The 27,447-nt window shown below is 38.5% G+C and overlaps 1 protein-coding gene across 1 annotated transcript in view; it reads left to right on the forward strand.

Annotated features, from left to right (window-relative positions):
- SLC13A4 (solute carrier family 13 member 4) overlaps positions 1 to 26,604 on the forward strand; it is a 42,357-nt gene extending 15,753 nt beyond the window's left edge. The window contains exons 3-16 of the mRNA XM_087934983.1: positions 3,483 to 3,619; positions 4,812 to 4,993; positions 5,972 to 6,026; positions 7,180 to 7,219; positions 10,002 to 10,079; positions 12,137 to 12,327; positions 13,744 to 13,863; positions 15,698 to 15,799; positions 16,127 to 16,228; positions 17,899 to 17,996; positions 18,755 to 18,885; positions 21,094 to 21,255; positions 23,347 to 23,484; positions 23,990 to 26,604. Coding sequence (XP_087791109.1) covers positions 3,483 to 3,619; positions 4,812 to 4,993; positions 5,972 to 6,026; positions 7,180 to 7,219; positions 10,002 to 10,079; positions 12,137 to 12,327; positions 13,744 to 13,863; positions 15,698 to 15,799; positions 16,127 to 16,228; positions 17,899 to 17,996; positions 18,755 to 18,885; positions 21,094 to 21,255; positions 23,347 to 23,484; positions 23,990 to 24,130 — 1,677 coding nt within the window. The 3' untranslated portion in view covers positions 24,131 to 26,604. The remainder of the gene's footprint in view (positions 1 to 3,482; positions 3,620 to 4,811; positions 4,994 to 5,971; positions 6,027 to 7,179; positions 7,220 to 10,001; positions 10,080 to 12,136; positions 12,328 to 13,743; positions 13,864 to 15,697; positions 15,800 to 16,126; positions 16,229 to 17,898; positions 17,997 to 18,754; positions 18,886 to 21,093; positions 21,256 to 23,346; positions 23,485 to 23,989) is intronic.
- Positions 26,605 to 27,447: the final 843 nt, after the last annotated feature.

A 27,447-nucleotide genomic window follows, 5' to 3' on the forward strand; every position in this document is an offset into this window, starting at 1 on the left:
AGTTGGAATGCCACATACTGTTTAGGAATGCAGAGTTTCTAAGTTATATAGTTTACTGAATTCCATAGGAACTGCCTAGCTCGTATTTTATCAGGTAAGCTTACAATCTAAAATATATGACCTAAAAGGAGGGAAAAAGAACAAGCATAGGCATCAATTTTCAAAGTAAAATGGTAGTTAAATGTCTGTGGAGAGTCTCAATCATCCAGGTCATAGTTATCTCAAATATGCTTTTTTTCTTCAAAGGGCAGATGAACAGTTTTTTTTTCCTTGAAAAAGAAGAAAATGTTTCAATTCTCATCCAAGAAGCTTCATCAGTTCTGATAATGGGGAGGATGGAAGGACAGTTGACAGTTGAGACTGAATGGTGGAGAGATGGAAGGGTGGGTTCTGATAGGATGGCGGGGGATGGTGGGGATGGAAGGATTGTATTTCATTGTAGTCATCTGGACATTAGCATTCTCTCTAAGACTTGTTTATCTATGACCTCACGGTTGTATTTACTAAGGATTCTTAGGAAACAGCAACTGGCTGAGAGTCTACTGTCTACCTTCTATCGGAGTTCAATTGAGAGTATATTATCCTACTGTCTCTGTGTATGGTTCTCGAGCTGCACAGTGGCAGAGAAAAAGGCAATTCAGAGGGTGATTAAGATGGGCCAAAACATCATTGGCTGCTCACTCCCCTCTTTGGAAGAACTGTATAGGAATAGATGTAAGAGGAAGATATTTAATATATTGAATGACTCCTCTCATCTGGGATATCAGCTCTTTGAACTATTACCATTCAGGGTATTAAGAACAAGGACGACTAGATTTAAGAACAGTTTTTATCCAAGTGCAGTTTTGAGTTTGAATGCAGGGTCATAAGATTTTTGTGGAATTTAATGGCTGAGAGTAATGGGGTATTTACATTTTTAAATTGTATAGAGATTATTGTATGGTTTGTTGTGTTTAGTTTTATTTTTCTTTCAATGGTGTTGTCCAGTTTTACTTGTGGAAGAGCACCTCATTTCGTTGCACCCGCTTGCGAGTGTAATGACAAATAAATTCTTATGTCTTATGTCTTATGTCTTACCTGAATCAGGGTGTAACTAATTGTGGAATCTTCCTGGATGTCACAGCTCCAACAAATACACCCCCAATCAAATCAAAAGTCTCTAGCCACCTCTCAGAGAAAAGAAAATTAATTGTGAAAATTAATTAAGTGGCCATGTTGGCATTTAGCTGGGTGCAGCTGGTACTAAATTACATCATACATTCCCCCTTGGACCCTGGTCTTCCCCCTACCCCCTGGATGTGACTTCTCCAATGGGAGACATCCATCTCCAAGAGTCATCCATCATGCTCTCCAATAACCTTCTTACCTCCAACAACTTTGGGCTGCCAGGGTGACTATCTAGGCATTTAAGGAATGCCTTGTTTTCCCCCACTCCCTTTCCTGGCAGCTAAAAAGACCAAAGGAGTATCTTTTTAGTTGACATTGGAACTGTTGCTGCATTAAAAACTGGAGACAGGTGGCGTCTTATTCTTGGGTCAGAAGTGAATCCTTCTTGGGTGAGAAGCAAAACATTTTCTTCTTCTTCCTTAAGGAAAAACAACAACAGTCCAGTTGTCTTTTGTAGAAAAATAAGCACCTTTAAAATGGTGGTTCTTATGACCAGCTGGATATTATTGAGCAAGCAGCCTGACAGGAGAAAGAGAAAATACTGTTGAGAAAGCAGCTTGACAACTGATAGCAGGCTGATAGAATAACACGTCTTTCAAATTCCCTCAAAATAGATGCATATGAATGGCTGCAGTAGAAATAATTCACCCATTACCAGCAATGGCGTAAGAAATACTGCTTTATGACACCTCCAACATTGCTTCTCGTATATCTTGGAATGAAATATAGGCATTGCTTTAGGGAGTAGGGAAATCATCTAAAGTGATATAGGAACTGTCACATTATAGTACCGCAGCTCCTCATGTCACTGCTGGTGAAATATAAATTAGCCCTTAGCCTGAGTATATATTTATCTTTGTACTAACTCTTCCCAAAACAAATTAGTAACATTAGAATGTCCCTGGTTTAGCAGAACAGAGTTAAGTTACTCTGACACATTTATTTATGCAATTATTTATAGACTGCCCACTTTAACAAAGGACTCCAGGCAGTTCATAATCAAGGCCAGGTAAAAACAACAATCTACCTAACCTCATCTAGCTAACCCTGTAGCCTGCAAAACAAATCTTCGGATCTTTTCAAAGTGCTTTCTAAATCTTCTTAGAAACCATACTGTAATTTTTCTCCACAGTACAGCAAACCTGCTGACACTTCCTTCTCAGGGTCTTTTGGCTTTTAAGAATATAAGCCTTTGTTTTAGCCACCCTGCAAGAGGGTGAAAGGGATAAAATGGAATAAGCAAGGTTTTGTGTTGTTAAGGGATTCTTTTCGATTCTTAAATTAAATTCTTCCACTTAAAAAAAAAATCTGCATGGATTACCGTGAAGTGCAGGGCAAGAGCTGGGACTTAGGGAAAGGACTAATGGAAATAAGCAAAAAAAAAAAGTTTAACCAAGACAGTTGTATGGCACTTTGGAAACATCCATCGGGGGTTATTTAGCAAATAAGCAGACTTGCCTATTTATTTTAAGACTGGAATCTTGCTAGAACCTCCAAGGAGAACCCAAGACAAGATAAAACAGTTAAAAATGCTAAACTTAGGGATCAGATTTTAAAACCATTTCCCCTTAAAAGCTTTCAAAATAAAATAAGTATTTCAAAATCTGGTGTAATGTTAGTAAAACCTACAACAGGATTGGGCCTATGAATAAAGGGAATTTCATAGTGGATGGATGTACTAGTTGTTTCAAAACAAGATGGGTGGCAAATAGATAGAATAGATAGATAGATAGATAGATAGATAGATAGATAGATAGATGGCAGAGATAGATAGATAGATAGATAGATAGATAGATAGATAGATAGATAGATAGATAGATAGATAGATAGATAGATAGGCAGAGATAGATAGATAGATAGATAGATAGATAGATAGATAGATAGATAGATAGATAGATAGATAGACAGACAAACACTCACAGAGGGAAAGAGAGAAAGAGAAATATCTATTCCATGCCCTGCACATCAACTTCAGCCAAATATTATTTTACATCAGTCTCTGGGAATCTTTTTTCATTGGAGAAGACCAATGGTGTTTGTTTTTTTTTAATTTGCGAAGACCAAATTACTTGGTGTCATTTCCTTAATATCATTGGTCTTCAATAAAAAAAAAGATTTAAGATTTAAACCAGGACCATAATACAGTTTTAGGAGCAAATCTCTGGTGCTCACAGACATAGTTAGAAGTGAGGATTAAGTGTTGCTCCCCAGGAATGCATCAAAATTTGGAAATTACATGGACCCAATTTCTAGATGACTGTAAGTAACATATACCTCATTTCCTCTGTCTACCCATCGACTTCAATTGTCCATAGGTTGCTGCTGAGTATGTCAAGAACACCACCTTGCTTCTCATTGGGGTTATCTGTGTGGCAGCTTCTGTTGAAAAGTGGAATTTGCACAAACGGATTGCCTTGCGCATGGTTATGATGGCTGGAGCAAAACCAGGCATGTAAGTGAAACACCTTTCCCTGATGATGGTCTTTAGCCAGTCAGTGGTTTGCAACAAGAGAACAACCAACTGATAAAATGCACAATAAACATTTGATAAGTGCATCATAAAGACATTTAAAAGATACAGGTAGTCCTCAACTTACGACCACAATTGAGCCCAAAATTTCTCTTGCCAGGCAAGACATTTGTTAAGTGAGTTTCACCCCATTTTATGATCTTTCTTGACACAGTTGTTCAGTCAATCACTGCAGTGATTAAGTTATAACACAGTTGTATAGGGAATCGGGCTTCCCCCATTTGCTTTGCTTGTCAGAAGATCACAAAAGAGGATCACATTGCACTGCAACTGTCATAGGTATGAGTCAGTTGCCAAGTGCCTGAGTTTTGATCATGTGACCATGGGGATGCTAAAATTATTGTGTGGAAAAAAGGTCATAAGTCCCTTTTTTCAGTGCTGTTGTAACTTTGAATGGTCACTAAATGAACTGTTGTAAATTGAGGACTATCTGTGTAAAAAGTACAGTAAAATAAGTTTAGAAATCATTCTCCTCTGATTTCTCTTTCTGCCTTAATGTCTCGTCTGTTTACTCTGATGCTTCTGTTTTACCTTTGTAGAGACTACCAAAGTTTGTTGATTTTATTATAAGTAATGTACATATGAAAATCCCCTTCATCTTCAGCACATTATTTCGACAATACAAAGAGAATCTCCATTGTGGCATCTTTCTGAATAGCAAAAAGTAGAAAATTTATTGATTTAACAAAGAAGTCAAATTATAGAGATGCTGCAAGAATCAAGAAAATTGAGGATTTGGATTACCAGATGGGTCTTGAAATTATCAAGCATGTGCGATAACATGATTAAAATAATGGAATACTCTCAGACATGACAGATATTATATCTAGAAGGACATGATTTACAATTAGGATAGCATGCCTTCCTTTGGTATGAGAAAAATACAATTCATAGATACTTTCAAAATTGCTATATAAGTAATTCACTAATATCGATATTGGAAAAGATAAAACCTAAAATGCACTTGAAAATACCAGAATGGCTCTCAACCATGGAAGCCTTTACATACCCAAATCTGGTGAAGCTAGAAAAAATCGTGACATATAAAATTATAAAAATGTGGACAATGAGATTTTAACTGCCTCCCAATTGATTCTTCTGCCTTAAACTCTAGGCTGCTTCTTTGCTTTATGTGTTGCACCACTACCTTATCCATGTGGCTTTCCAACACATCCACCACAGCTATGGTGATGCCCATTGTAGAGGCAGTTCTTCAGGAGCTTGTGAAGTCTGAGGAAGATCATGAGATGAATGGTACTGCAGGAAGCACCATCCGGGAAGAGAAAGAGACAATAAGTATGTGATCATCCTCATTCCTTTTTAATGCTTTTCAGAGAGAGATGAGCATAGTCCAAGTTGCTATGGCAAATCGTACCTACACATGCCTTCTGCCTTCACCTAAAAACTTCAAAGGGAGTTTTCTTAGAATCATAGGGCCAGAAGGGATTTAGAGGTCTTCTCATCCAGCCCTCTGTTCAAGGCAGGAGGCTTATACCATGCCTGTCAAAAGGTTGTCAAGTCTATTCTTAGAAAATGTCCAGTTGTGAAGGTGGCTTGAATTTGATCTAGAGCAGGGATCTCCAACTTTAGCAACTTTAAGACTTGTGGATTTCAACTCCCAGAATTGAAGTCCATAAGTCTTAAAGTTGCCAAGGTTGAAGACCCTTGATCTAGAGGCCTAGCAAACCAAACTCCAGAATATGCAAAGACCTTGAATCGCATTCCAAGAAAGGCAAGCTCAGCTTCTCTTTGGCTTTCCAGCAGAAAACATGGAAATTGGCCAGAGTAAATAATATAGTCAACCTACATGCCCAATTTTAATTCCCAGCTGAATACATAAACAGGACTAAACTGGCTGGAAGAGGTTGTTTCGTCCAGTACTGGCTTTCCAAATAAAAGGAAGCAAATCAGATAAATGAAGCATATCTAATGAGCAGCTGATTTCAGTTGTTTCACAAATTAGTAACAGATTGGAAGGAAACAAATCGATGCTCCACAATTACAAAGATCTTTCATGATCCTCCTAAATTATCATGGAAGACAAGGTTATCAATAGCTTATTAGTAGCTTTAATCAACTTGTGGAGATCAGTGGACACATTTAGAATTTTGGAAGCATATTATAGGCCCTCTCTAAAAGTTATTTTCAACCATCATTTTATTTTTTGAGAATATGTCTGAGATCCATGTGGGGACCAGAGGCTTTGAGGGATAATTTGGCAACGCTTGAGACCAACCCTTATCCTGCCTCCTTTTCTTGTCTCTTTTATTTTAGGTCTTGGTGACAAACATGGCCAAGGCTCCCTGGAGCTCATTTTCATCAACGAGGAGTAAGAATGAAGCCTGTCCAGCTCTAATGGACATTTGAACCCTTTCAGGTCACAATGAGATAACATACCAGGAGCAGAACATGAGATCAAGAGAGATTTAGAGATTGAACAGGTTTAAGAGAGGAAAGAATTACATGTGTTATTTTAATGTTTATTGAAGGAAGGGAGGGAGGGAGGGGAAAGAAGGAAGGAAGAAAGGGAAAGGAAGAAAAGAAGGAACAAAGGAAGGGGAAGGAAAGATAGATAGATAGATAGATAGATAGATAGATAGATAGATAGATAGATAGATAGATAGATAGATAGATAGATAGGAAGGAAGGAAGGAAGGAAGGAAGGAAGGAAGGAAGGAAGGAAGGAAGGAAGGAAGGAAGGAAGGAAGGAAGGAAGGAAGGAGGAAGGAAGGAAGGAAGGAAGGAAGGTTCCCCTAAAGGATAACCATAAAGTCAGGCATACTTTTTGTTACATTGCATATACTTGGTTTTTAATCAATTTAATATTCAGATACTCCTTCCCCCCAGTTTTCACTAGAATTATCACCAATGAAAAAAAAGAATCAACTTGATAATTTCCCACCCCAAAGATAAATTATCCCTTCTTTCTTTGTCCCTAGCATGCTTCCATCATATTGAATTCCTTCTGCATAGCTCAGAACTAAACCTAGAAGTAGAGCAAGTAGAATTGCATTGGGATGCAAATCTCCAATGACCTCTCTATAAAATGAAACATTTTTTAAAAAGTGAATTTACAAAGAGATTTATATAAAGCCGCAGTGTTCTCTCCCAGCACTGCAGTGATGTGAGAAGTAACAGCTGCTTATTGTACAGGTGCAAAAAGCACAGCTATTCTCCAAGCCAGTTGTCCATTTTTATTTTTTTATTTTTTTGTGAGCTGGAGAAAACAAGGACGAGACAAAGCTGTAAACAAAACTGCTCTGCTCTCACCTTTTGTTCTCCCAGGCAGGCATACAAAATACCTATTTGACCTTCTTACATCACTTGCATGAATTTGAGCCTCAGTCTATCATTTGTTGCAGGAGTGCTGGGATAACAGAATTGGATACAAAGCACCATGATTTCCTGGGAGTATATGCTATGGCACATCTACGATTCATTATTAATGTTTGTCCTTTTTTATTCCCCCTTTTTATCTGTAGTGCTACAACTGCTGGTTTCAGCTCTCTGGTGCAGTCCAAGGTATTTTTAGAGCATGAATTTGTGCTTCAGTAACTCTCTACATCAGGGGTGTCAAACTCATGCCCTCATGATAGCATCACATGACATATCGGGACTTTTCTTCCCCTTAGCTAAACCGGCCATGGGTGTGGCCAGCACATGATGCACCAGCCCACGAGTGGATAGTTTGACATCCCTGCTCTACATCATTCATAAGGACTATCCCAGGGTAGTAAAATAATGGTGGAACAATCAACTCCCCCTTTGCTGTGCAAAACTAAGGCACATTGTGGGATTTGTGAGTACAGATGAAAACACAATCTCATAGAATGGAACCATGTCAGATACGGATGTCATAAAATAATCCAGGAATCCCATGTATGTTTTCTAAGATCTCTAATTTGTCTTTATTCTGGAGAAGTGGGAATATTTTTCCCCCTTTGAAAAACCACTGAATAACAGCCATTCTCCATTTTTATTTCCTATTCGTCTTACAAAATGAGGATGCTCTGAGCTTTCTTGTAACTCAAAATGATTCTCGACATTGCTTCCTTGGTTAATAACAAGCCCCTATTTCATTAAAGTAACCTAGATAATAATATTGGTCTGACCCCAGTTTGAGAATTGTGTTCAGTTCTGGGTGCTAAATTTTAAAAAGGATCCAGACAAGCTGGAAGAGGTTCACTAAAGAGTGGGGAGGAGGATTGGAGGACTAGAGACTAAGTTGCATGGCAACTGACTGGAAGGTACAGGAATGTTTCACCTTGAAAAGAGACAATCAAAAGGGAGTACAGTTTATTCACCTGAATAAACATTGACGTCTTTTCTTTATGATCTATGAATACAGGACAGGAATTTAAAATTTCAGGTATATGCTAGAAAAATATTCTCACAATAATAGCAATTTGATCATTGAACTCATTATCCAAAGAAATACAAAATTGTATTCAGACAGAGACTTCATCGTAATCTGTTGAGGATGACAATGTAAGATAAGAGTTTAATGACCATGGCCTATAGACCACAGGTCTTCATATCCAGATGTCCTGACAGAAACCCAGATGTAAACCCAGTCAATCACTGCTCAGTGGTCTTCATAGCAGGCCACTTTGCCTCTGAAGATGCCAGTACAGTTGCCACATCAGGAAACGCATTCTGGCCACAACAGTGACTAAACCCTGAAGCCCAATACTATCCAACAGTTACTGGCCATGAAAGCCTACACTAGTATAATCTGTTGAAGAGTTTTTGATTTGCAGTCCTGTACTCAACAAGGGTTAGATTCAGAAACCTAAAGGGCCCTTTCCATATTCTATGCTAATGTAAGCTTAAATTGCATTAATCAACTTAGTATCCATATCTACAATGATGATCTGGTTTCATTTTAGAGTTCTATCCAGTGCTAGGATTATCTATTTAGGACACTGGCTTTCATATTCTCTAAGCTTATTCAGGCTCTATCTCCACTAATCTTCCGCTTCCATGAAAATGGCTTGATAAGATTGGATTTGTAATTCAAAATGTTTCAGTTCTTAGAATCCTTTTTCCATGTCTCAGCCATATTATTGTTTGGGATGAAGCTGAATCCTCCTCCCAATCCTTGAGGTTTTATACATGGGTGTTTAGAGATTCTCAGACATCCAGGTCATGGTTGTTCCAAAGGTGCTTTTTCAGGAGGCAACTGGATTTTCTTGTTAAACATTAATCTGACTGAGTCTTTCAATAGGATATCCACAATGTAATAATTCATGTTGCTAGATGGACTGTTCTTTCCATGGACACTGATTGTTCTTTGGCTATTGGGTTGATGGGATAGAATTCTGTAGTTGCAGATGTATTTAAAAATCATCTAAAATCCTGTGATTCTCTGGAGAAGCAGATGAAAGTGAATCTTTGTTAAAGCTTTTTATTAGCAAATGCTAATAAAGAGGACGTAGTTGGAGGACATTCCATCTAGCTATTTTTGAGTGGGTGGTTAGTACATGAGGCTGGTCAAAAAGAAACTGAATGTGTATCAGCTCCATGTTGTCTGGGAGAGGTCTACATAGTTGCTAATAGCTGAAGCAAGAGATTGCAACGCCATGAAGTAGGTAGTTCATCAACTCTGAAGAGATTTATAGGCAAAAGTTTCAGGACCATGTCACCAATACAAAACACAAACCTATTACAACTAATAGTCTTCAAGATGTTCACACATTTCTGGATACAGGAGCATTCCAGAAACTGGAAAGGAAGTTTTAAGACTAGCTGAGAGTTATGCAGCAGCCCCAAAGGCAGAGAAGGCTTCCCATTGATGAAATTCTATTTGTTAGTGATACATTTAACTCTGCCATAGTTCTACTTTGGACTGGGTTTGGGGTTTATACTCCCCTTAAAGGAGCATGTTCTCACTTTGGGGATCCTCCTTAGACTCATCATTTTTGCTAGAACAACAAATAGAAACTGTGATTTACTTTGGCTGTATAACAATTACAAGCCTGTCAGAATTATAAAGTCCTCATAATAATGATTCGTGTCCTCAGTACCTCGCATCTAGACAACTGCAGCTCATTCTACGTGGAGCTATTTTTGAAGGTCACCTGGAAGCTTCAGTTGTTTAAATTAGTCACCTGCTACTCAGTGACAGTAGATTTAAACATCAGTATATGATCCCTGCACTGGCTGCCAATTTCAGTTCCCATAGCTTGTTGCCAAACAATTTAACATGTGGAAATATTCCTAGAACAACTTATTTTGGGGTGGGGGCAGTGATTGAAGAAGATAAAAAGTGATGTTTTCTAATAAAATATTTCTGGTCCCTCAGAACATGAATGGGGTACACATGATAGCCAACACGATTGGAACAATGAATTCCAGAACAAATGGGCAACATCTACCCCAGGTGAGGACATTATTTTGTTGGAGACAAACATTAAGTCATTTACTCTTCACCCAATAAGATTTAGTTTCAGAAATTAGCTAGTCACATCATTAGCTAGTCATATTATTGGTATACTATGACTCCTAAGTTTTAGCTAGCTAAAAATGGAATTAAATTTGGCCTGCTTCAGAAAAAGTATCAGATTCAACCATGCTACAATTCATGGTTAACCACAATAATTTCCTATGTATGCTAAGACAATCATCTCCAGATGTTAATTCTTATAGCAAACTAGATTTCTTTTTTTAGTGCAGTTGGCTATTCTGCTGTCTATTGACTAGGCAGTGTAGCTCTAGGTCAACTGTCTTATAAACATATTTTAAAGTTTCTAATCAGACCATATTCAATGAGCTGTAACCAGTTTGCAAGACCAGAACAAGATGTAGTTTCAGCGTTCAACTTTGTATTTAAAGATTTTCTTCATAAACAAGGGGAAAAAAACAATCCTTTCCTTTCATAAAACAACAGCAATCATATATATCTATTCATCTCTTCTGTTTCTCTATCAGATATGTTGCTTGTCTCTCTGTTAAACATGTAATAACACAAAACTAAGAAAGAAACAGCATTCACTGAGTTTTTAAAAGTCAACTTGAACAACAAAACAGCATAAACATTAAAAGTTCAAGCAGGACACACTGAAGTAGTAAATAAAAGTGAAGACAACTGACAGTTTATATAGGATATTCAATTTCCTGCTCATAGGTAGAATCCATGTCTGTATGCTTGAGGCCTTCCAGAGGTTGATAAACTAAACTCCCAGAATCTCTCTTAATCGATCATGCTCTGGTAGACCTTGGGGGATTTATAGTTTATTAATATTTAGTGGGCTATAAATTCCACATTTCTCTTTGAAGAAATGTTCAAGTGGGTTCCAATAAGAGAATCATTGGGTAGTTGCTAAGTTTTCTGGAGGTCTTGGAAACCAGACTGGAAGCTTTGGAAACCAGACTGGAGGGTCCAGGCTTGTGGTGGTGAGTTGTCTCCACAGAGAGTTGGCTAGGACTAGGTGTCCCAGGCAAGGTGACAACAGGGAGATGCCGGCAGAGAATTATCCCATTCTGAAGTCAAGACCTATCTAATCCAGTATTCTGTGACATGGTAGCCAATCTGATGTATATTATTTGTCCAGTACTACATTTATGATTCAGCTTTCCTCTGAGATTCTGACCAGTTCTGGAGAACCGGTAGCAGAAATTTTGAGTAGTTTGGAGAACAGGCAAATACAACCTCTGACTGGCCCCACCCCCATCTATTCTCTGCCTCCTGAGTCCCAGCTGATTGGCTGGGTCTTCTTTTGTTGCCCTGCACTGGAAAGCAGGTTAGTGGGGTGGGAGGGAAATGGATATCACAATAACCTTCCCCCAGGAGCGGGGAGGGAATGGGGATTTTACAGTATCCTTCTCACAGAGGTGGGTGGGAATGGAGATTTTACAGTATCCTTCCCCTGCCACACCCACCAAGCCATGCCTCACCCACCAAGCCACACCCACAGAGCCAGTAGTAAAAGAAATTGAATCCCACCATTGTATGAGTACCTGAAGTTTTCTTTCAATTTAATCTCACAATAACCAATCTGTGAGGTAGGTCATGGGCATGGTATTTATTCACAATGTCAGCCTGGATTGCACAATTGAGGAACAACTTGAACTAGACCATCCCTTTTTCTAAATACAAAAAGATTGTACATCAGTCTTATATCATTTTTTCCTGACAATTAGTAAATAAATCTTGTAAATTTGTTTTACAATCTGTTTTTATTGATGAATATTATTGCAGTTGTGTGATTTTTATGATAATTTGTCCCAACTTGGCCTTCAGCAAATTTTCTGGGGCTTCAGCGATCAGAATTCTGAGGCAGCAAGAGCAACATTTCCAGCTGACTAGGAATTCTGAGAATTGCAATCTCAACATTTCTTCATGACCCTGGGTTGGAGAATGTTGGTCTAGAAGAATGAAGATTTGTTTCTCCATTTTTAAAGCAAACAAATTGACACAAATGATGTTTTTCCCCCCAGGCTCAAATCCTTGTTCTTCCATCCCAACCTCAAAATTTGGACCAACATAGCAAACAGCAATATCCATCCAAGCATGATCATATGATCTGCAAATGCCTCTCACTGAGCATTTCCTATGCAGCAACTATTGGTGGACTCACAACCATCATTGGTACTTCCACCAACCTCATCTTCCTAGAATATTTCAACAAGTAAGTATTAATAAACTCTGACTGAAACTGATGTGAAAAGATATGTGTTTATCCTGATCCCAGGCATAATTTTTTCTTATCCATTAGTTTCACAAGATATTTACTATAAATTAAGGAAACAGGGAGGCATGATGTTTTTCCCACAGTGGCTAAAGTGATTTCATTCACATAATGATCTGGAAATTATATCTAAAAGGAGAATTTGAGGAAACAGGTGTGTTTAGTCTCAAGAAGAGAAAATTGAACAGGGATATATTCACACTTAAAAGAATCTTCATTTAACAACCCCATAATCCCTTGTAGGGTGGAGCCTGGGCAACTGAATGGAGCTAGCAGACTGTTTTAATGGCCAGATGCCCTTCCTATTGCCAATGCAGAGTTTTGTTCAGCAGATATCTTCTCAGTGTGCCCAGAGGAAGAAATATCTGCCTCTACCTAGGATCGAACTTACAGACTCCTGATTGTGAGGCGAGAGCTCCACCTCTAGGCACCACTCCATTCACACTAGAAAGAATGCAGCATAGAAAAGGGCTGAGATTTCTTTTTCTCAGTGTGTATTATCTTAAAGTACAGGAGACAAAACAATAGCTGTAAGTTACAAAATGGCATATTCCATCTGAATGATAGGGAAAACATCCGAAAGATAATAGTCTGGCAGTGGAACCAATGATGAGCGAATTGGCAAGCTCTGGATGTTCAGAGAGAGATTAGGCAGTTGTTGATTGCCAATGCTTTAATCTGGAAACTTGCATTGAGGGAAAAATTGGATTCAATACAATTGCTTCCAATTCTTTTCTGCAAATGGTGAGAAAGTACAAAATGAAGCTCATCTACATAGAAAAGTTTGCATCTAAGGCTATGAGTTTAATGGAAGATAAGACAGTACTTGAGGAGCCAAGAAACCTGTGAAATAAATATTTGGGTTCTATTATTATTCTGTTTTATACTCTTCCCTACTTTGATAGCATTCTAAGTAGTATTGTCATGAGTGTAGCATTCCAAATCTAGATGTATGCATTACTGTTCACATCAGAGCTGTGAGCAATCATATTCTCAAAAAGGCCTGAACCTGTATAAGCCTTTAATTAGACAACTCACAGTGGTATAGAATGGATATATCTGACAAATGGGTTCTTGGTGTTCTTTGAGCTTGGTTCTTTTCCTCAGTGAATGAGAGATAAATTTTCTGGTTGTCCTGCAGTCTTGGTTGCAATATAGCAATAGCATTTAGACTTATATACAGCTTCACAACGCTTTATAGTCCTCACTAAGTCAGCAGTCGCCAACCAGTGGGTCGCGGCCCACTGGTAGGCCATGAGAAAATTTTGGTGGACCGCAGAGAAATCTCACGCCCAGAGCACCCCCCCCAAAGCAATTAATTAAATTGTGAATACATTTCTTTTAACTTCTTTACAGCCATTACCCAAATTCGGATGTAGTGAATTTTGGAACCTGGTTCTTATTCAGTTTACCTATCTCGCTCATTATGCTGGTGTTAACCTGGTTCTGGATGCATTGGCTTTTCCTTGGTTGCAAGTAAGTGAAACTGTGATGGAATGTAGTAGGCTGAATTCCCAGGCAGGAGGGAGAGGGGGCATTCCAGAGGAATAAAAGACAACTCAATCCAGATATTATGTGTGGGAGAAAGAGACTGAAGACAGCCCCTCTCTAACAGTTCACAGAGTATATGGCAGATGCAGATAATAGAGTCCTTTGTCTGGCAATTTTCTGTCTGTAGGTATGGAAACAATAAAGAATTTGGCTTGGAAGAATCACCACATGTTATTCTTGGTTTTTGGGTCCAACAGAAACCTACCTTATCTATCAACATTCCCAATCTATAGTCAGAGCGCTACATCATGCTGGTATTACACCAAAAATGTCCCAGTATGGAACATTAAAGCTATGAAATGGAGGCCAAGGACTAGCATCAGCAAGTAACGGATAATACATTCACAGTTACAGTTACAAGAATTGGGCCGCAAATATCCAGATAATCAGTAGACCAGGGCACAGAATATAGAAATAATTTAATGGCTGGAATTTTTGTAGCCCAGCTCTGTTAACCTGAATGATTCTTGTATTCTTCTGTTTCTAATAGCAGGTTTTGTTCTCAACTGTTTTAGATTTTGTATCATTTGTTTTAGTTAATCTTTTTAAAAAGAGCCTGTTTTGCAACCCTGAGGATTATTATACAGAAAGAAATTGTACTCAAATAGCTGGAAGCTGGCAAGGACCTCAAGCTGCCATTGGCCTTATCTGGAAGGGCTCCAATCAGTCTCTTGAGACATTTTGTTTCCTAATAAAAATAAGATGTAATAAATCAGAAATAATATATACTCTTGCAACAGGTCTGAACATGGTTTTTGCACAATGAACAGTTAGTTACATTCTGTTGGCACTGCCAACTTCAAGTGTTTTTTAGTGCAAAATGTACATTTTGTGGCTTATTATTTTGTAATTCTGTTTACTGCAATATATTCAAGAATATATTATGTTAAAAAACTTGACATAGCAATAATCCAAAAGTTGGAGTTTTAAAGAAACCCAAAGCTATGTTGTCTGTTCCAAGTGCTGGGGAAAATATGGCAGTGGGAAGCAGAAGCTGAAAGAGACGGGATAACCCCCCGCCCCCAAAAACAGAAATCAAGCAAAAACCCAATTCTTATTAATGGAGAGCATCCCAAGTCAGTAGAATTTCGTTTCCCATGCTTCAGAAGTTTTCTGAAATTGGATCACAAGAGCTGTAACTGCCATTGCCCATATTTTTTGCTATAATGTAAAATGAAAATTTTACATTACACAAAAAGAATTGGAAAACAAAATAAAATTTTGAAACCACTTCAGTTAAATCAGAATGCTTAATTTTGCATCCAAAAAGCTTGATCGGATGCAAGTTCAAACTGAGATGTAAATCATAGTTGTTTAATTTTGATCTTCACACTTTGGTTAAATTGAAATAAACTTAAGATATGTATATATTGTTTACTTGCACTGATGGTAAATAATGTGGGTCAGATACTGGCTTATATACTCCTGTGATCTGATTCAGAAAAACTCTTATGTGGTTGTTGTGCTTAAAAACACCAATTCCAAAATGATTATGGTATGAATCCATTTCATTTCAGGGAAAAATCCACAAAGGACTTTAAATACTTTATGAACTAAATCTGCACAGAAGGACCTCCTTCAGTTCCTTTTTATGAGTATTGAGGAACAAACCCAGTTGGTAAACTGAATACTTTTTTCTGGCATGAATTCAGCTCTCCCCAGAGTGTGGTTGTCGAAGCCAATATGGATTTGCTGCAAATCTTGCTGCAGTTTCATACTCTAACTTCCTTCTGTTTTCCCATATCCTATTTATTTTCAGTTTCAAGGAAACCTGCTCAATAAGCAAGAAGAAGAAAACCAAGAGGGAAGAAATGTCTGAGAAGAGAATCCAAGAAGAATACGAGAAGCTGGGAAATATTAGGTAGGAAAAAGGGTACCCTTTTTGCTTATTGTATTACACTGAACCAATCTCTCATTTTCCAGATTTATTAGAACTTCTATGGTTTCCACACACAATAGCTGGATGAAAGTTCCAGTTATTGCTGTTTCAGTACATTTGGAAGTGCCAGATTGAGAAAGACCACTCAATTATGTATCAATGGACCAAGATCCAAGAAACAGCATGGATGAAATCAACGTGGAGGAACAGCCTTCTACATTCTGAATAGAACTAATCAACAAAGTATTGGGTTGTGGGATTCTATTTTAAAAGCTTCTTTTAAAGTTTAAATAAATATTTCCTTTCTAGCTATCCTGAGATGATGACTGCATTCTTTTTCATTTTGATGACTTTGCTCTGGTTTACAAGAGAGCCTGGGTTTATTCCAGGCTGGTCTTCCTTCTTTGAACAGTAAGTATCTACAGTACTTAGAAGCACAATGTTAGGCTTCCTGACTAGAACTGAACTGTAAATCAGAGAACTCATTATATTATGGCTTAGTTTGGCCCTTAGCTGGACTTAACAGAAGATTCTTAGCTAGATTAGACCACTATCTGACTGTCCCTATCATTGTGGAGTTTTTGTTTTCAAAATTTAATCAGTTTAAATCAATTTTTCATCTTCTGTGTATGTCCTTCTGTGTGTTCAGATCTTCAAAGTTTTCTTCCCTGTCTTCTACTGTTTTTCATTTCTTTTTTTATTGAAATATTTTTAAGTCTACATTTTTTTAGGAATGCTAGTTTTGAGATCTTTTTCTTGCTAACTTCTCCTGACATAGTAGTTGTGTAACATGTAGACATGATGGCATAATAAATTCAGAGCAGTCCTCTTCATCATTGCTCTGAGGTGTGTGTGAGGATGTGTGCATGAGGTTGTGTTTAGATTCAGTTTCAGAACTCTTCCATTATACGATCACATAACAATATAGTGAACTATACATATAATCCCCAATATTTCTGATGCTCCCATTCTCAGCTGAGTTTCTCTATAAAGTACAGATAACAGATAATCAGAGTTGGAAGGGACCTTATAGGTCATCGAGTGACTAGTCCAAGCAGGAGACCCTACACCATTTCTGACAAATGCAATCCAATCTCTTCTTGAAAGTCTCAAGTGATGACCTCAGCTTACAACAATTTATTTAGTGATCATTCATGGTTACAACATCACTGAAAAAAGTTACTCATGACCGTTTTTCACACTTATGACCATTGCAGCATCCCCATGGTCATGTAATCAAAATTTGGGAACTGATTCATATTTATGACGGTTGCTGTGTCCCAGGAAAATGTGGTCACTTTCTCACAAGCAAAGTCAATTTGGAAGCCAGATTCAATTAACCACTGTGTGACTAACTTAACAAACTGCAGTTATGCACTTTACAGCTGTGACAAGAAAGGTAATAAAATGGGGCAAAAAAATCACTGTCTCATTTACCAACAAAAATGTGGGGCTCCACTGTGGTCATAAGTCAAGGACTACCTGTACTGTTATAAACTTTGGATCTTCTTGTTCATTTCTCCATTTTTTGAATGAGAAAATCAACAGCAGCACAAGTTAGGAATTTCCTGGAAGAATCATACTAAGCTGAATGTGCCTTCCACCAAATTTTGGGGGTAATTAAGTTCCCATCCCTACTACTCCATGTTCCTTTGAAAGATCTGTAGTCTGCTTCTGGGAGCCACCACCCACAGTTACTCATTGGCTGTGGAGACAATAATACCGAACAATATCAGTAGTCCTCCACTTATCTTATCTCTTTTCTTGTTCCTTAAATTATTTATGTACCATGCTAGATAAAATTGCCTGACTTGGTAAGTATTACAGAATGTTCTTGCGAATATTTGCACACAGTGCTAAGACGTAGCTTGACTCGGGTGTGGTACAATGAGGATCCAGACATTATAGCATGGAATTATGCAAAAACCAGGATGCCATGGCTTGTTTAACAAACCATGATTCATAAAATAAATGACATGTGCATGGAGCCAATGAGGGGAAAGAGGGCATGCATCAGAAAATGAATCTATGTGCTGATTATAGTCAGTGTCTATTGTAAAACTGTTTCATGGTTTTCCTAGGAAAGGCTATCGGACAGATGCCACTGTCTCTGTTTTCCTTGGTTTTCTTCTCTTTTTGATTCCAGCAAAGAAGCCATGCTTTGGAAAAAAGACGAAAGGTATGAAGGCTTATATATGGAGCAACATTTGACGTTATTTTATTTCAGTTGGTATCAGTATCCAAAACTGAGTTCACATATTCACATCACAATTGTTGGTCACAATTATACTGTTACTTCCCAGATTGTCTCCTTGGGGTGAATGTTTAGCTGGACAACAGATCAAATTATGATTTGCCATAGGCTAGGAATTACAGATATTCTAACTGATCTTAGCTTGTGAATGCCAAAGGCAAAAAGCAGGATAAGGAAACTGCAGCTTTCAGATAGCTATTTTAATTGTGACCTGCTGCTCTATGACTTGAACTGAAAAATAAATAAATTGAACTGAATTGCCAGGTCAGCACCCCAAACATAGGATAGGGTAGAGTAGGGTATGGTGGGGTGGGGTGGGGTGGGGTAGAATGGAGTGGAAGAGAAGAGAAGAGAAGAGAAGAGAAGAGAAGAGAAGAGAAGAGAAGAGAAGAGAAGAGAAGGGAAGGGAAGAGAAGAGTTGGAAGGGACCTGGGAGGTTCTGCAACAGAAACCTCTTCTTTTTTCCTATGTATTACTTTAGACTAGATTTTCTTAACCTGATAGCTTCCAGTTGCATTGGTTTTATTCATCTAATATGTACAATAGGCGTCAGATTTTACCTTAGAAATTGCTGCTTTCCAGATTCTGCTGAAAAAGTATTTCTTTGTAGACATTTCTAGACTGTGCAGTTCCTAACTGCAAAAGATTTTGAAACAAAGCAAGTGTATTTTATTTTGTCATAGGTCATGTTAGTAAGTCTACGGATGTTAACTCCGGAGAGTCCATAATTACCTGGAAGGACTTTGAGAAAACAATGCCATGGGAGATAGTAGTTCTGGTTGGAGGAGGTTATGCTTTAGCAGCTGGATGCAAGGTAAGATAATTAACCTCAGGAGATTCACCCCTGGTAACACTCCATGTCAGTGTTTCTCAAGCTTAGCAGCTTGAAGATGTGTGGACTTCAACTCCCAGAATTCCCCAGCCAACCAGAATTCTGGGAGTTGAAGTCCACACATCTTCAAGTTCCCAAGATTGAGAAACACTGCTCTGTGTGATGAAAGTGTTACACTGCTTCCAAAACTAAAATGCTGCCAGTGTGAGGGACTTTCCCCCCTTAGTAGCTTCATTCCTTGATGCATGGTCAAAGCACGTTAACAGGGTGAAAGCCCAATCCAAAAGAGGGTAGGATTGACCCACTTCTCCTTATCAATTCAATTTTTCCTTCCCATATTCTTTGCCTGGTGACTACCAGAAAATGGAATCCCTCCAGGGATCTGATACAATCACTTTCCAAGTGTTACAATATCCCAACTATTCCAAAAATGGACTTATAATTTGCTCTGAAACTGATTCTTTTAAAAGTTTGCAGTTTAATTATCACTTGGGCCAACTAGTACAGGTAGTCTTCAACTGAGTGACCATTCAAAGCTACAGCAGTACTGAAAAAAGTGACTTATGACCAGTTTTGAGCCATGGTGGCACAGTGGTTAGAGTGCAGTACTGTAGGCTACTTTTGCTGACTGCTGGCTGACTGCAATTTTGCAGTTCAAATCTCACCAGGCTCAAGGTTGACTCAACCTTCCATCCTTCCAAGGTGGGTAAAATGAGGACCCAGATTGTTGGGGGCAATATGCTGACTCTGTAAACCACCTAGAGAGGGCTGTAAAGCACTATAAAGCGGTATATAAGTCTAAGTGCTAAGTTTTCACATGATCACTGCAGCATCCCCATGGTCATATGATCAAAATTTAGGTGCTTGGCAACTGGTTTATATTTATGATGGTTGCAATGTCCTGGCATCATGTGATTGCCTTTTGTGAACCTCTGATAAACAAAGTCAATGGGGAAGCCAGATTCACTTAACAACCATGTAACTAGCTCAACAAGTGCAGTGATTCACTTAATGACTATGGCAAGAAAGGTTTTAAAATGAGGCAAAATTCACCTAACAACTGTCTCACTTAGCAACAAACATTTTGGAAGTCAATTATAGTTGTACGTTGCAGACTATCTTTGGAACTGGAGGAATTAAAATAACTGCATTGTTAACATTTATCCTTACCACTAACTAATCTGTCACCAGATCTCCACTCTCCAATGATAAACATAGTTTTGAGAAATATGCAATAGAGACAGAATTCATCTCTTTTATTTGAAAAGATGCTTGTGATCCTGAAATGCCAGGGAGCACTAGACTGTAGCATGTTCTTTGTCTTTAGGTAAGTTTGGACTGTGGGGAAAGCTATGTTTTTATGTTTTCTAGTAAGAAATGGTGCTACCATTTCCTATTAAGCAGAATTCTTCCCAGTCACTAGTGAATCCTTCTTTCCTGTGATTGCTTACTTCATCTCCTTTCTCAATTGCTTCTCTTTAGCAATAGCAAAAGCACTTAGACTTACATACCTCTTCATAGTGCTTTACAGCACTCTCTAAGTGGTTTACAAAGTTGGCATATTGTCCCTAACAAAACTGGGTCCTCATTTTACTGTCCTCATTTTATCAGAAGGATGGAAGGCTGAGTTAACCTTAATCCAGTCAGGATTGAACTCCTGGCTGTGGGCAAAGTTAGCCTGCAACACTGCATTCTAACCACTGCACCATAATAGGTCTTTAGAAGAAGGATAAAGCAGACAGAGACATGGTCGATTCACTTCTTCATAAAATCTTTCCCAGACTTCTTTTTAGTAGAATCTCAAGGGAAGACAATAAATGAGAGTAGATGCTGAGGCAAGCCAAGGAGAATTCACACATTGCACAAACAACCTAACTGCCAGTATGTGGAAGTGTTAAAACTAGAGGTGGTATTCAGCAGATTCTGACCAGTTCTGGAGAACTAGTAACGGAAATTTTGAGTGGTTCGGAGAACTGGCAAATACCACCTCTGACTGCAGATTTTACAGTATCCTTCCCCTGCTATGCCCACCAAGCCACACCCACAGAACCAGTAGTAAAAAAAATTGAATCCCACCACTATTAAAACCACTTTTTTATTCCTTCAGAACTGGGGGTTAATGCTTGGAGCAACTACTGCAAGAACTACAATCTGTTTGTTTTTCCTGCCTATCCTTTCTTTGCCCCTCAGACCTCTGGACTTTCGACATGGATTGGGAGGCAAATGTTGTCCCTGAGTAGCCTTCCATCCTGGGCAGTCAGTCTGCTGGCCTGCCTGCTGGTGTCCATGGTAACGGAGTTTGTTAGCAATCCTGCAACCATAACAATCTTCCTTCCAATTCTATGTGCTATGGTGAGTACAGTTTTGGATTTATTAAAAGAAGGTTAGGCAATCCTTTAAGATAAGGATCACATTTAGAGCGGGAGAGGGCAGTTTTCCTTTTTACATGGACTAGTCACAAAATAGGGATGCAGTGGCTCAGTAGCTAAGACACTGAGCTTGTCAGTCAGAAAGGTTGGCAGTTCAGCGGTTCGAATCTCTAGCACCACGTAATGGAGTGAGCTCTCATTCCTTGTCCCAGCTTCTGCTAACTTCAAAAGCATGTAAAAATGCAAGTAGAAAAATAGGGGTCACTTTGGTGGGAAGGTAACAGCGTTCCATGCACCTTTGGCATTTAGTCATGCTGGGCACATGACCATGGAGATGTCTTTGGACAGCGCTGGCTCTTCGGCTTTGTAACAGAGATGAGCACTGCCCCCTAGAACCAGAAAATGACTAGCACATATATGCGAGGGGAACCTTTACCTTTACCTTTTAGTCACAAAATACACAGACATCAGAAAGTAAACAGACAAGGTTATTCCTACTACCCCTCCTACCTTCCCAGAATAACCTATATTACCCAGCTTACCTTGGTTACCAATAAAGGAGGATATTTGTAGCTCAGAGTTGAAATGAAAGGTCCTTGGTGCTCTCTGAGCTTGGTTGCTAGTTAGCTAGCTAGTTAGTTAGTTAGTTAGTTAGTTCTTAAAATTTATATAGCTGCCAGCTTGTTCACAGCAAATCTTGTTGACTTACAGATAATAAAAACACAATATAGAAAAAATAAAAATAATAAAAAGTAAAAAAATAATAAAATAATATCCTCCACCCCCACCTTCTCGGAGACAACATACATTCAAATCAACCATTTAATGGGCTCCATCCCACTCTGGGTTCCTCAGGGAAAACCATATTTTCAGGGCTTTACAAAAACATATCATAGCGGGGGTCAGTCTAATTTCTAAAGGAATAAAGTTCCAAAGGAAGGCAGACACAATGGAGAAGGACCTTGATATCTATATACAATTCAGAAGAGACAATCAAGCTCAAATGGAAACAAAAAGACGAAAACATCTCTTCACCAGCAATCAACACCTAGATGAGCATAGATTAACTCCAAGATTAACATCAGACCAATTATCGAGTACACAATATTGCAATCAAGAAATTGCCAAACAAGCTAACCATAAACAGCCCAACTCAAGAACCATCGAAACCATTCTCGCCAACACTGACAGGGCAATCCACTAGAATATAAAATGAGAGACACCCCACTCCCTATTAGCACTGATGATGTTATCTAGTTTGAGTAATGAAATATCTTGCAAGAAAACAACCAAGTTTAGAGAGCATCAAGGATCCCTCATTACCTTAGCCAGTTTTTTTGAGTAAGGACATATCCACACAAAGCAGTGAACTGGAGATTCTCACCCTTTTCATTTTTGGAAGAATCTGGTGGAATCTTTGCAAGAACCAATTATTGTTGCTGTACTTGAAAGGCAATGAGTCACTTTCTTATGTAATGCTTAATAAAAAGCTTTAAAAAAGAAAAATAAAGTCAGCTGGGATAGGAAGTCCAAATGCCACCAAAAGAGGAGAAAAATGATGACACAATCCTGTTGCTATCACCTCATCAATGCTGTAATTTATATACTTGCATCAAACCTTGGAACACAAACACGTAATGGGGACATTTGTGTGATGGCATCTCTGTGTAGTCATTGTCAGTTTAGCAGCGTTGCAGTTTGCTAGAGATAATGCTACAACTATGTTGTCTATGACTTATTGAGGTAGAAAATCTAGGTAGAGGGACAAGACTATAGCCAATCTTGGATGCTAAAATACATGACCATTGGTTGTAGTATATTTTCTACATGAAGTATCATTTGAATACATGTGGATTTCAGTTTTATCAGCACCACTTCAGTATATTTCTCCAATGGCTTGCATTCTATTCTATGGTTGAAACAAAATGTGAATGAATCAAGATAACCTGTAATCTGTAGTAGTCTAATATTAGTAGTCTAATATTAAGCCATGACCCTAGATCTAATAATATTGTTTCTCCAGTTTTGTTATGCATATCACCAAAAGAATTACTCTTTCTCATTCTCTTTGTAGTCCGAAAGCCTCCAAATCAACCCACTGTACACCCTGATCCCTGTCACCATGTGCATCTCTTTTGCGGTAATGATACCAGTGGGCAACCCTCCAAATGCCATTGTCTTCACTTATGGGCACTGTAAAATCAAAGATATGGTATGTACAAATTATATTTAGGATAGTTTGAAATTATGGGTTTCACTACCACTATTATTACTACTACCATCCCCAACTCGCAAAGAATGGTGTCAAAAATGCTACAAAGGCAAAAACAGTTGAGGAAAAGTCTTGATTAGAATTAAGGAAATCTCAGACAGAAAATATAGATTACTGTTTATCAACCTTGACAACCTTAAAACTTTATGTGTTCATCCATCTTAAAAATGCCAAGGTTGAGAAAAACTGACATGGATAGATCAGAGATAGAGCTAGGGTCATTTCAACCTAGTTAGTGCCTTGTTGGTTGTAGTTTGGCAAAGTGAACAAGGACACATCTGGAAATAGAAGGAAATGATTTAACCCAATTAAGTAGCTGATCTAAATGCTCTCTGGATTTGGTCTATGAAAAAAATTCCAGAAGCTATCCAGACTTGGTGTGCTTGAACTATAAACCCTTATTCAAATTGATACTCATTATTGTGATTTTTCTTTTTATTTGTAGATCAAAGCTGGCTTTGGTGTCAATATCATTGGACTAGTGATTGTTACATTGGCCATAAATACTTGGGGAATTAAACTCTTCCAACTGGACATATTTCCTGATTGGGCCCAAGTCAGTAATAACATTACTGTCCCATCATAGACAACATTGGCAAAATTTGCCAAATCCCAGAAAGTAGACACACATTATTGTACAAATCTTCATTAAACAAGGAGGTTTAACTATATATATTATACCAGGAATGGGAATAAAATAAGATGTAACTTAATTGAAGTTCTCCCAAATATTACATCTACCATTTAGCATTTTTATTTTCAACTGTTAAATGAACACTGAAACATGTTTTTCCCCCATTTCCATTTGATGGGATGTATGTAACTCATGATACTCTAGTGTAAAATTGAAGATTAAGGGTTAACTCTGTAAATGTTTGTGTAGAAAACTGTATATAACAGCTACTTTATAAGGTTTCTTATAAAGGATCTTTAACATTATTTTGATGGTCTCGGTGGAAATGTGGGCTCTATTCATATTCGTAGCATAAAGCCATCCTATACATACTGTCTCTTGGGATCTCTACACTTTTCTTTTTAAATGTTTAAATTGGATGTTCTACTGTTCAGTAAATGCTGCCTTGCTCATGTTGCTTTTCTACTGTTCCCTCTCCATCTCTCTCCTTTATTTATTTTCTTTTGCTAATTCTGTTTAGAAAAGCCAGTTTGGTGTAGTGGTTAAGATATCAGGATAGTAACCAGGAGACTGGGGGTTTTAGCCCTACCTTACATACAAAGCCAACTGGGTGCCTTAGGCTGTTTATTCCTGCTGAGCCTTAGGAAACAAACAATGTTGCTTCCAAACCATTTCCAAAATCTGGCCAAGAAAATTGCTTCAACACAATTGCCAGTAATCAAGACTGACTTGAAAGCACAAGAAAAGTGTTCAACATAATATCCTACTTGAAGAAACCCCCACAAAAACTGCTGGGTAGATGTCTTTTCTGTTTGATCAGGGGTGTCAAACTTGATTTCATTGAGGGCCACATCAGGGTTATATTTGACCTTGGGGGGCTGGTGTGTGTGTGTGTGTGGACAGGTGTGTGGCCATGGTGGGTGTGGCCAGCTTGTCGTCACTCATTGAGGCTCCGTTTCTGGCTGTGATGGCCTCCTACAACCCTCTGTCAGTGAAAACTGAGCCCAGGGAGGCCTTATGGCCTCCCTGAGCTCCATTTTTGCTGGCAGAGGGCAGCAGGAGACCGTCATGGCTGAAAATGGAGCCCAGCCTTCCCGTGCTCTGTTTTCACTGGCAGATGCACCGTGGGCCAGTCATTCACTGTTTCCAGAGCAGCCCCACAGGCCAGATCTAAGCACACCATGGGCCGAATCTAGCCTGCAGGCCTTGAGTTTGACACCGTGTTTGTTAATGAGTTTTTGTATTGCACTATTATCATTATCAAACACAACTAAACATTTCATAAAATAGACTAACTCATTTTAATGATTTGTTTTCTCTTACTGAAAAAAATTGCCTGGTTTCTAATTTAATCCCTATACAGAGGTCTTCCTGAATTTCTTTTGCAATGATAAACCTGCTTTCGAAATGCAATTTGGTGTGTGTGGGGGGGGGAATAGGAATCTTTCCTGTGCTGAAATATGCCGCTGATAAGTGTAAGAAGGATTTTAAAGCATCTGCATTTCTGGTTAGCTGCAAATACAAGCACTTAAGCTCCTTAGTCCTTATTTAGCTCTGAGAAACAGCTTGAAGAGAAGGAGGCATTGTTAGGACTGGCCTCAGCTAAGAATCTATGAATAACTTTCAGAGAACTCCTAATAAATGCAGATGTCCTGCAGTTTATTCTACCTACAGTTTAGCATAAGAACAAGGGAAACTGTTGTGCAGAAAATTACTCTCCAAAGCACCAGAGGGCAGGACAAGAAACAATGGTTGAAAACTAACCAAAGAGAGAAGCAACCTGGAATTAAGGAGAAATTTCCTACCAGTGAGGACAATTAACCAGTGGAACAGCTTGCCTCCAGAAATCATGGATGCTCCATCACTGGATGTTTTTAAGAAGATTCTAGACAGTCACTTATCTGAAATAATAGCGGTTCTCCTGCTTGAGCAGGGGGCTAGACTAGAAGACCTCCAAGGTACCTTCCAGCTCATTCATTCTACATCTAAATGATGTCCCAATGAAGAAACTTTTCAGGGTAACAAGGCTTAAGGAAGATTGTGGTTGCCTCACGGAAACATTTTTGCTGGAAGCATTGCTTTTACTTGCTGGAATTGCAGACTATGGACAAGATTCACAAAAATATGCCAGTGTGACTTTGCTGAGTTCCGGAAGGATCAGGCATGTTCCCCTTAAAACATCTTGTGACAGGACAGCTCAAATTCCTACAAATTTATTCTGCACTAAGTGCCTTTACAATAGACTTATTTTCATAATGCTTCTGTATTCTTATCCTATTACAGATGATACATAACCTGTAATAATTATATCCTGATTGCCTTTGGTATGTTTTTTTTCCACTAAGAAAAAGTAATAACCATCTTTTGTTCCCATTGCAAATGTTTCTGTTGCAGAAATTGCTTGGTAATAAAGTCTAGAAACTGTTCATATTCTTGTGGTGTGTAGAAATTGTAGTGTGGATGTCCAAACACATTTTCCCCTTTCTCTTTTTTGTCTGCTTGTTTTTTAAGGTAAGCACACTCTTCCTACAAGGAACAGAATGGCAAAAGGCTTTTTCTCTAGGGATATGAGGGTGACCTGGTTACAACATCTGTCTGCCCCTTTGACTGATATGTTTAATTTCACTGGCTAAGCAAATGTCCTCTTATACTTCTAGGTGTTTCCACCAGAAGAGGGGCAATTTCCATATAAGTGGCAAAAACTATCTATAAACAAATGCTCTGCTTTTATTTTGAACTATAAATGTACAAAACCCCTGTGAGAAACCTTTGTCTGGATCAAAACATCCATTTTGCCCTTAAAAATAAATTTCCTCTCACCATGAAAAAAAGAAAAGGATATGATTTTTCATCCCTTTCTCTCTAGTGATGTTGCCTTGTCATCAGACAATTCCCCTGCAACCTTCAAGGGTGAAATCTGTAACTATGAAAAGTGTCCTACCCCACAAAGTTGATTGCTAACTGTGCTTTTCTAACAGAACCTTCAGTGTGGACTTCAGTGGTTTCTGCTGAACAATAGCTATTACTTATTAATTAAATTTATATCAGTCTCTTCCATGTATAGAGCTGAGGGGCTCACTGAAACAGACAAAAGTGTATTTGACTCTTTACTACAGTAGCACCTGAGCTAGTATCTGTAATTGCTTCTCACTCAACTCCAACAACATGACCATCTGCTATAATGTTTGGAATATTGGCCAAATGTTGGCAAGATACAAATTCAGATCTCCATCAGCCATGCATTTCTTTAGCTGAATTGTGCAAGCCCC

The sequence above is a fragment of the Pseudonaja textilis genome, chromosome 5 (genome assembly GCF_049901715.1).
Source record: "Pseudonaja textilis isolate UNSWEBS1 chromosome 5, rPseTex1.2, whole genome shotgun sequence".
In the NCBI taxonomy this organism is placed as follows: Eukaryota; Metazoa; Chordata; class Lepidosauria; order Squamata; family Elapidae; genus Pseudonaja; species Pseudonaja textilis.